At 39.7% G+C, this 11,313-nt stretch overlaps 1 protein-coding gene across 1 annotated transcript; it reads left to right on the top strand.

The window, feature by feature from the left end:
* The first annotated feature begins 5,564 nt into the window (after positions 1 to 5,564).
* On the top strand, positions 5,565 to 11,072 carry arl13a (ADP-ribosylation factor-like 13A). Its single transcript, XM_058650163.1, has 10 exons — positions 5,565 to 5,617; positions 6,828 to 6,944; positions 8,253 to 8,323; positions 8,415 to 8,667; positions 9,627 to 9,732; positions 9,864 to 10,069; positions 10,173 to 10,281; positions 10,381 to 10,648; positions 10,737 to 10,853; positions 10,969 to 11,072. The coding sequence occupies exons 1-10, from the start codon at positions 5,598 to 5,600 to the stop codon at positions 11,022 to 11,024; spliced, it is 1,323 nt and encodes a 440-aa protein (XP_058506146.1). The 5' UTR covers positions 5,565 to 5,597; the 3' UTR covers positions 11,025 to 11,072.
* Positions 11,073 to 11,313: the final 241 nt, after the last annotated feature.

Raw genomic sequence — 11,313 nt, 5'->3', positions numbered from 1 at the left:
CAAGTTAATAAGCAGGTAGACTGGTTTTTAAGAACTCTTGTTCTGTCTCTTTATACAACACGTCTCTGACTTCATGAAGCCAGACATCAGGCCTCTGCTGCAAGTTAAATTATCTTCAGCCTTAATAAGGAAATAAGTCATATAGATAAATACACTGAATTCAATTCAATAACACTAGTACAGATTTTAATTTTTTTGCAGTGTTAATTGCCAAGATGGACGCTAAATTCAAAATGGTTGACTTGAGGCCGTGGTCCCAATTGACTTTTTTGTTCTTCTTGGGCTATTACAAGTTCCCACCAAGTTTCGTGAAATTCAGTGCAACTTAATCTTGGCAACTTAATCACGTTTCGTCTTGGGGGAGCGCCATAGAGCCCTGGTGCAACTCACGTGCCAATATCGCATTTTCGCCAGACCTGACCTCCATGCAGAGATGCAGAGATGCAGAGTTTTTATGCACGTTAACCCCCTCAAAAGTGGCTTTATTATTAATAATAATAATGATAATAATAATAATAATAATAATAATAACAATCAACAATAGGTTCATCGCATGAATTTGCGCCAGGAGCTGTTTCGTCCCCTAGCATTCGTGCTTGGGCCCTAATAACTTAAAGGAAGAACATGAAACAGAGGGAGCTTTATTTTTCTGTGTTAGAGGATAATGTTCTACATTTACTCAAAATTCTCAAGTACAAGATAAAAAAAATCCGAAATTATGAGATAAAAAAGTCATAATTATGAGATAAAAAGTCTGTAGTTTAAAAAACTTAACGATTACGTCTAACATCCGATGTACAACCAGCACAGTCATTTGACCACACCCACACCAAAACTACCTCATCCACTGTGCAATACCTCTAATTACAACACTGTCTTCCCTGACTGCACCGTTTACTTGTAAACACCATGTTATTGTTAACCTTGTTTTCATCTGTTGCCTTGCACATACAGTATTTAATCGTATTTTTTCCATCTTATTTCTACTTTTGTTGTACACTGCCAATGTCCTTATCTTACAATATTACTTGTTCAACTGTTCAAGTGAGGTGGAAATAAAACATTGTTTTACATCTCTGGGCTGTAAGACGCTCAAACTCACTGTGTAGAGAACACAAGCACACAATCATTTAAAATAGCTTTTTGCTCTTACTGCCTCGAGTACAGCAGGGTTGCTCACCTGTCGGTCGACTTGACAGTTCTTGTCTCAAAAGACAAGTTTAGAAACCATGTGACAAGACAGATGCAGTTAGAAAAAACAATTCAATTCAAGGCAGTGTGGTTTTGTGGTACAGTGAGTTTTTTTTCTTTTACATTACACACCGTGCTTGTCCTGTCCAAATGGAAACACAGTAGAGGGCGAGCATAAATAGATCAGACTGTTTCTCTTGCACTTCCATTTTTAGTTCCCAGCAGCAGGGTGGACTTGGCCCTGTTCGAGCGAGTGAACAGGAGCAAGCAACACATGGACACTCAAATGTCATTTAACTTCACGTACACATTTGAAGGAAAGAAAACATTAGAGCAAATAAAGATCTGTGTGCAAAGTGCATGAGAAAGTCACAGTCTGCAGCAGCAGTGTGGTCAAAGTGGCCCAGATCAATGTCAACATGACCTTTTTACCTGTTATAGTTCTGAAAATAAAAAGTAGATGTCTGTGTCTTTTACTTGACATCACTCCCCGCTCAGTGATCTCTGGAGTATAAAAATATAGGGTTATATAAAACAACAATGGGAGCGTTTGTACATTTCACAACTGATTGTGACGTCATTTATAAGAATCTAAGCTTCGGATTTCAAGCCTCCACAGTCGCCATGTGGCTTGTTTCACGCTCCTTGTTGCAACCAGGCTCCAACTGGTCAATCACACACTGGTGTCCACTCGTGTGTGTGTCATGCTTGATTGTTATTGTTTTCCTCAAAAAGGGGGAATGAAATGTACAAAACTGGCATCGTGTGCTATTGAAAAAGTGCTGAAATAGAGATTGCGACTGTTAATACTCAAGGAAAACTTGTTTACTCGCGTTATAAATCATTTTCATCACTTCCATTCAAACTGACTTCTTTGTGCAACCAGCATAGTGGTGGTTATTTAATATACTTTTACTTCCACAGTGGCGTCCTCGGGAGCGCAGTACAATGCTTTGAACAGCTCGCCCCAGGTCACACAAACATGATATTCAGAGGGAGGTGAATAGAAGGTGTGAAGGCTTGTCATTACAAATGCCTGTGGGTAACTGACCAGTCTGCTTCTATAAGCAGACATGAGGGGGACATGGGACATCGAAACCTTATTATTGAGAGTATTAGGCCCGACCTTCGCATCATGTTATCAGCCAGTCGAGTCTGTGGAGAATGTGTCGATGTTGAAACGATCCGTCTGTGTTATTATCTTTTGTAGGAAATAATGTTTTGCTTCCTGTGCCAGTAGTAGAAACTGATCCCGCTAATGTGTTAGCAGTCGGAAATCAGGATTTCCATGTTTCAACTGGGACACCGAGCCACCTGAGGTCAGATTTCAAGTCAGAGCAAACACATATGTACAGCCTGACAGGATTCTAAGAAGGCTGCAGCCTGCAGTGATAGTAAAAACATTCTGCTACTTTTACTTTTGATTGCACTGTTCAGTCTTTATCTGCTACCCTGCTTGTTATCCACTATGATAACAATGGTTATCCAGAGTTACATTATATGGACAAAAGTATTTGGCCACACCTGTTTTATTGTACTGAATTTGGGTGTTTCCATCAGGCTTTAGGCTCTAGGCTCCTTATCTCCAAAGAATCTTAATGCTTCAGCATACTGAGGCATGACAATGCTATGCCATGGTTGGTATGGAAGGACTTGCCTGGCCCTGACCTTTAACCACTTTGGGATGAACTGGAACCGAGACGGTGAGCCAGGCCTTCTCATCCAACATCAGTGTCTGACCTCATAATTGCTCTGCAGAATGAATGAATTGACACAAATGCACATGGAAACACTTACAAAGAAACTTGAGGAAAGTCTTCCAAGAAGTGTGGAAGCTGTTAGAGATAGAGTGAGATAAAGGTAGATGATCCACTGTGGTGAGTCAGTCGTCAGGGTTTCCTTTTGTTGAATTTTTAGCAGGTGCTGGATCATATAGCTTTATAATAAGCTTCCAGACATAATGTATTGAGCAGCAATCAATAATAAGTTACTTATATATCAGAAAATAGTGACAGAACACACCCCCCCCAGTTTCTCTGAATCCATAATGACTTGACAGGACAAAACAATATCTTTAGTTTTAATGAGAAATACAGTGAAACACCATGTTTAAGGAACAGGAAACTGAATCAATCAACTGAATAATTCTGATACCAGAATTAATATAAAAAATGTCTCTCATGCTTAATCATTTCAGGACCTTCAGGAGTCAAGATATTTTCCTGGAAATAAAAGGCCTCTTGACTGATATGGTTTCCCTGGGTAACCAGCAGGTATCCCAGGAAACAAAGGCAACCACAAAAATAAACATACAGTGCATAAGGAACACAGAACAAAAGAGGAGCAGGAAGTAACACAGTGAAGGCACACAGCAGACCAACGGACACAAAAAAAAGAAAAACAAATGGTACATGGACACTAACGTGGGGAAGGTAACGAGACGCGGATGAATCGTGTAAGGGTGGAGCAGGTCATCACAAAAGCAGACGACACGCACACACACACACCTGAGGAAACACACCTAACTACTATTTCAAAATAAAACAGGAAATCATATAGAGTTTATAGACTCTCTAAGAGGGTCAAACCAGGACATGTGATTTCTGAGATGGCAATTCTTTTATTTTAGATTGGTAGTCTATATATATATATATATAGATATATCTATATCTATATATATATCTACGTATATATATATATATATATATATATATACATATATATAGCTTTGGCTGTGTTTGTAAAATCAGCAGTTGGGAGGGTCACTGAAATATGTTTGCAATGTGTGAAATAGGAGTAGACGGGGGTGTGGTCCTCAGCTAATGCTGTTTTTGCACTATGTGTGTGTGTGTGTGTGTGTGTGTGTGTGTGTGTATCAGCTGACACAGGGCTGTGGTGTGGTCAGTCTGGGATGAGTCGACTCAGCAGAGGAGGGCAGAGCCTGATTAGACATTGGTCTAATGACATAACAAGATTAAGTGCGCGCGCACATTGATCCCGCTGGTCTCCCATTGCATCACTTTACTCTCTGTTCATAAACTAAATATGATAATTTATGTTTTTTTATGGATACATGTGCATACAGAAGAATCAACAGGTACATTCAGAAAATAAACACATAAATGAAACAAAATGTACAAAATGTACAAAATGGAAATGGAAAAATATCTCTAGAGTAAATAAATCCGAGTTCGTCAAGGTCTGGAACACAAGAGGCATTTTTTCTTTGCAGACCTCTTACTGCACAGCAACCAATCTGGCACTGAAAATAGATTGTGTGAATACTAGGCCCTCTAGTGGCTAATGCTGCGTTATAATAATATTTTTGTCGTCTGGAATTCATGAATTAACAAGATGATATATTACTGGTAGCTGATCCTCTGAAAGTGGTAGAGTAAGATGTTGTGCTCAGACTTTGTGCGTTTGTGTTTCTTCTTTGTGTATTTGTTTTATCAAGTATTTATCATCTTGATTCCTAGTTCCACATATGCTTTGTATTTCTCCAGCCGTGTACTGAGTGCATATTGAGGTTAGAAAGTTGGAGTTGTCCTTATGTGGTAAATAAAAACAAATTGAATGCATCTTCAGTGAATTAAACCACACATTCAACAGCTGACCGCCACTAAATTCAGTATGTTATCATGTATTAAAGAGGGTATAAGAATGTGCAATATAGAATGTCTTATATCCTTTTTTTCAGCACAACCAAGGCAATCTGATGAAATGTTTTCTGTCACTTTCACCAACTTTATAAACACACCTGAGCAAAAAGTACCCAAAATGTTTAAAATCGGATTTAATTTGTGAAATTTGGAAATATGTCACAGTTCTCTTGGCTCGTTTTTATGAACAAAAATAAAAGAAAAAAACGCTCCATTTTGTGACTTCTTGCTACTTGATATCACTACTTAAAATGCGATTCAAAATTAATCATAAGAAGACGAAAAAAAACCCACATTTTTAAAGCCTGAATATGTGACCTATAAATACACACCCGCAGGATGTCCGTATAAGGAGTTGTGTATTATTCTTACAGCAAATTACCATGGGTGCACTTGAGTACTAAGGGTTAAGCACATTTTTCACATAATAAACAACCCTTTAATCGTTAAATATCCCCACAACACAACTAATTCTCAGTAAGCCTTGGTTTCATTTATAGCTCTGGACTCGCCTAAATTGCAGCAGACTAAACAACAGGCAAAAGATCACTGCACATCACGTGTGCTCCTGCATTTGGTCCAGTCAAAGAAGAACCGTGTCATCCAATGGCGTGGGATGGAGTGGCTCAGAGGATTCTGGGATTGGTGCCTCCCACATGAGGTGACCAAAGGCTTAGTGTGACTAATTGGTTTTAATACTGGTGGATAGAAGATGTTGGCAGAGACGAGCATCCAAACAAATGCATGGACATCGACTTGCTTCTGTAAGTATTCCTTGAATTTCTCCAGTTCTTCAAAGTTTATACTTTTTTATTAGCTATATTAGGTCATTTAGTGCTGAATCCATTGATAACAGCATTTTTACTACCCATGTGTACTGTCTGCTCATGTGTTTATTTATTTGCGCTCTTTCTTTTTTTGCATTGTACTTTACAGTTTTACTCGGTGCTTAATGTTCAAGTTTTTCTTGTTTTATTTGAAAAAGATCTATTCAAACCTTTACACCAGGATTAACTTTTACTCCGTTGACCAGAGTTGGAAAGAGCACTGAAATATTCTACTCAAGTAAAAGTACCACTATTTTGATAACATTTTTACTTAAGCACAAGTAAAAATACTGATCTAAAAATTGTACTCAGGTTAAAGTAAAAAAGTAACTTGTTTAAAATGTACTCAAAGGAAAAGTAACTTAGTTGTGTTGTGAAAAAAGGACAAGGGAACACAAATATCATGTTAATTGTTTTAAATTAAAGGCAAAGGTAATTAAAAACAAGTTAAAATACTGACAAAATAAAATATGTAAACACACAATGTATCAGTCAGAATGGGTCAAAGGTCACAAATGCTTTAACGCTCACTCACCCAGGGACCTTAATTAACGTCTTCATCATTCACCTGTCTTCCTCATTCACTGTCCTCATCGTTCACCTGTCCTCATCATCATTTACCTGTCTTCCTCATTCAATGCCAAAGTTTCCAAGGTGCATGAATTTATTTATTTACTCAGTAACGGATTTGAATTTAAATGTAACGAAGTGGAAAAAAACCGAGGCTGCTTGTTAACAACACTAACAACAGGTCAGTCGCAACAAGCTTTAGCAGATTACTGCACCTGAACAGATGCAGCGGACAAAGGACAGACAGATCCGCTGTTTATTTTAGTGCATGGCACGAAGACAAACACACACACACACATGCTATGTGTGGTTCACAGGATGCAGCAGAACAACTCGTACTCATGAAAGATTCTTATGTAAACACGTTGATGCAAAGACAAATCCAGAGGAATTATTAACATTATGCTATTTATATTTGGATAATTATGAAGAAAGAGAGAGCGAGAGAGAGAGCGAGAGAGACTTGGCAGTCAGAGCACCACCTCAATGTCTGACCATCTGTACACGTCTGCTAAGGTCAAAGGTGACTCCCATGTGTGACCGTGTGTGTTTCTGCGACGGCACCATCTGTTCGCAGGTACCAGTTCCAGAGACGATGGTGGCCTCTGTGCTCGCCTTGTTCACCTCAAGTAAACATGTTCAACCTAATGAGCAACTGGTGCAGCTGGGTCTCCAAAATACAAGAGCCAGTCAGGTGAGTCAGACAGAAGACTGCACTCAGCAATGCATGTGTTATTATATTATATACTGTATATATAAGGCAAAACCTTCACAACAATCAAGAAACATAACCTCCAGGAATGATTATATTTTACAAAATAAAAAAGATTAACCTTGCGGATATTTGCCTAAGGAAAGCTTATTTTTGTTCAAACTCAAAGAGATTTTATTGACACAGCACTCTACCTAACATTTTAGTGCAGGTTTCCTTTCTAGATTTTTCACTGTAATAAGTTTACCTGACAACCTGGCATGATTTCTGTTTATCGCTAAACCTGGCCTGTCTGTAAACTGGCAGTTTGTCCGCGTCCAGTTTTGTACAGTACAGCTTTAACAGCCTTAACATCTGTCTTTACTCTTTAAAAAGTCCATTCTGTTGAGCATTAAGCCAGCATGTCAATGTGGGCCCCATAAGGGTTATATTATATATCGGGCTTACAGTGTGGGTCCTAACTGGGTTTGCCTATTGCTACTTGGGTACTAAGTGGGCAATATGCAGGTCCCATATGGTTTCAGAAACATGGACCCCAGATGGGACACACATGTGGGTAAACACAGGAATATAACCCTTATGGGACCCACACTGACATCGACATCTCATGAACAGCATCCCTGCCCTGCCCCCACCCCCCCACATGAAAACAAACTGTCATCCTGCCCACAATTCAGCCGACATTATGTTACCAAATGTAGATTAATGCGTCATATTAATGCAGACCATATAAAAACAACGACTATAACTCCTTTCAACCCACTGCCCCGTATGTAAATATTGTTTGTGATACTGTATACATTTTTTTTATAACTGAGGTTTTTTTAACTTTATTTTTTCATTTTAGTTTGTTCTATTTTAAATGCGCCAAAACACCAAGTCAAATTGCTTGTGTGTGTAAATGTACTTGGCAATAAAAAAACGATTCTGATTCTGACATGCTGGCTGAATATTGACAATATTCGAAATGTCTAAATTATGTTAAACTTGCTATTAAGTGTCATTTCAAACTCACAAACAAACTAAGAAACAAACATTACAGGCGTCATAAATGCAGGCGTCATATGGCAGAACAGGTGTACCTAATAAAGTGGCCAGAATGTATTTTCAAGATTCAAGATTCAAAGAGTTTATGTACAGTCATATGTACGGTAAGAAAAACACGGTTCTCTGTGCAATGAAATTCTTTCTTGCTGAGTTAAAAGTCAGACCACTAGATGAATAGTCCAAATAGATAAATAGTTAAAGTAATAAAATAATAAATTCTCTATACTGTATATCTGTCTGCAGAAAAGTGACCATTTCTGTGGTTGGTCTTGACAAAGCAGGAAAAACCTCCTCCATCAGAGGACTGCTGAGAGGTAACTCAACCGTAACTTTAACACTGATTTAACCACGAATGATGGCGTGACATGATGAACAAACTTATATTTCACTGTGTGTCGTCTTCAGTCCACCACGGCGTGGAAGCAGGACCCACTCACGGCTGTGTACGAAACGAGCTGAGGGTGGAGAACTACCTGGTCACCCTGTTGGACGTGGGAGGTTCGGCGGAGTCGAGAGGAGACTGGAGGGAGCTCTACTCTGAGGCCCACGGGCTCATCTTTGTGGTGGACTCCAGTGACAGGCAGAGGATGAAGGAGGTCAGGGACGTTCTGGCTGATCTGCTGAAGCAGCCAAGAGTGGCTGGGAAACCCATACTCGTGTAAGTAAACCACAACTTCATTCCTGAATTTGAAATGTGACTACAGCTCAAGTGTGTAAGAATTAGTGAGACAGCAGAGTGCAACAAAAGGACAGCAGGACCTCTCAGGTCACCCTTCTTTCAATAGGGAAATCATCAGTCATGTTCTGTGGCCTTCACATAATAGAAAGGATGTTAACACCTCCACAACTCCCTGTTGTTTCCTCTCTCCAGCTTCATTTTCTAATTGTAAAATCCATCCCAACTGCTGTAGAAACACGGCAGATCAAGATGACGGCCTCTGCAAAACAAGCTCCTTACCTTAAGGCACACTTTTTACACTTTAAAAAAAAGATTGATGAAAACTGGCCCAACTGACCAACAGGGAACAATATTTTTACAATAATACATTAGGTTATATTTATCACATTATTAAATGTGACATTTAATAATATATATGAGGTAGTGTTTAATTAATTGATATATTTCTGTTTGTTATTTACTGATTCATTTTGCATCATACAGTAAATGTGTTTTTTTTGGTTGTGAACTATCTATCAAAACAAACACTTTTGCTTTGAAATAGTGTGCATATCATCCAAAATATGTTTGATTGCAACATCATTATGGGTTATCAAGATACGATTTTAATTTCTAAAAATTTAAACAGTTCTTTTTACCTGCACTTGACCGGCCCCCTCCTGACCAGACTAGAAGTTCACTGGCCCCCAGGTCATTTTGAGTTTGAGGCCCCTGCCTTTAGGAAATATAAAAAGTCTTATGTTAAGGCAACAAAACCCCATATTTAACTCTAAAACCGTATTTAAATGTAGTATAATGTCTGCCCCTCTAAATGTTACACACTGGATCTTTAAAACCATGAGCTGTGAAACAGTGCTCTCTGGTGGCTGAGGAGGGAAACTACAGAGGTAACAGTAACTCACTTAATTAAAACCTGTGTTGGAACGTCCTTGTTTCAGGTTGGCAAACAAACAGGACAAAATGAACGCGTTGCTGGGAAGTGAGCTGATTGAGACTCTGTCTCTTGAAAAGCTGGTCAACCAGAGCCGCTCTCTGTGCCATATTGTAAGTACTGCTCTCAAATAAATCTCCCGTAGAAAGAGATGGCAATACATTTGGCGGGTAGACTTCCTTCACAGCAAACCCCCAGACATCTATACCTTCAGACAAACTGACCTCACCCCTGTCCCTCTCAGGAGCCTTGTTCAGCCTTAATGGACTTGCGGCGCTGGTCGGACAGAAAGACCCTGCGAGGACTTCGCTGGCTGCTGCGTGCCGTGTATTTGGATTATGCTGAGCTGTGTATCCGCGTAGCCAACGACAGCAAGAGGCCTCTGGAGACGAGAGAGAGGGAGAAGAATGGAAAAACAAAGAAAACGCGCAGGAAAACCAGGGCAGAGCAGTAAGAAAAGCCTTTGAATTCAAACCAAAAGGTCAACGGAGACTTTTACACATAAAAATACTGGTAAACGCTGACCTTAATGTTGAATATCTTTTCACCTCAGAATGCAGTCCAGCAAGTCAGATCTTCGCCAGGTTCATCGGCCAAAAGACAAGGAGAAAACGAGCAAGGGCGAAGGAAAGCTGCAACCCATTCGGAACATGCTGCAAAAGGTCAGGAAAGCATGACTGCCATAACGGTGACATCCTTTGTAGTCTAATGATATATTATAAGATGGATATCACTATAAATACATATTTTTTTTCTTCTAGGAGTCGACAATTAAAAAGAAGCTGAAATCAAAGAGGAAGAACAAGCCAGTTAAGGACAAAGGAGGTGAAAAAGAACAAGATGAAGCAAATGAACAGAGGGAGGAAGAGGAGGGTGACAGTAATGAAGGAGACCAGGACAACTCTGGTCAACAAGCCAGCAGTGCCCTGATCCTGCCCAAAAAGGGCAAAATGAACCGCAAACCAAAAGTGAAAAAAGAGACCGTGGACACGCCAGAGTCTCTGGACAACGACGAGAAGCCACTCAAAGGTTGTATATGAGTTATCAACTTCCTCTAATCTCTGTTTGTTAACTGCTCAAGACTGGAAATCTAACCTTTCTGCTGTCATGTGTCTAGCCAAAGGGGAAAAGAGGAAGAAGAGGAAAGTTGTGAAAGTGAAAAGGAAGAATAAGATCAACACAGAGGAGATGCCGAGAGCTTACTCTCAACCCGTGGACCTCTCTGCAACCTTTGGTGAGCCTCATCCACTTCTTCCGTCCATCATTCCTGCACAATAACACAGTGATCACAATAACAGTGATGAAATCCATTCTGCTGTTTTCAAAAACATGACCCTGTCTCCTGATAGATCTTTACCGGAAAGCCATACTTGCCCTGAAGGAACGTCAGGAACAGAGGCAGTGACAGTGAGACCTGGTTGTGTGTCCTGGCACCTGAGAGTGAGGATGTGGTCCACAGCAGTTCTTTCCAACCCCACAGTCTGCAGTGACTGCACTGCAGTGTCTCCACCAGACACCATCACATCAGACCTGATCCCTGAACCTTTGTGAATCTTCAGGTTCCAGTGTGTAGTGAAGGACAGGCCTGTAATAATAATTTTTTTTTATATATTATTACTACAAAATGTCTAAAATCATGAAAATGTATGTGAGTGCTTGGCCAAAATGTTAAAGGAGGTCTTGTTTATATAAAT

The sequence above is a fragment of the Solea solea genome, chromosome 14, assembly GCF_958295425.1.
Source record: "Solea solea chromosome 14, fSolSol10.1, whole genome shotgun sequence".
In the NCBI taxonomy this organism is placed as follows: domain Eukaryota; kingdom Metazoa; phylum Chordata; class Actinopteri; order Pleuronectiformes; family Soleidae; genus Solea; species Solea solea.
This window is presented reverse-complemented; position numbering and strand designations above follow the sequence as displayed.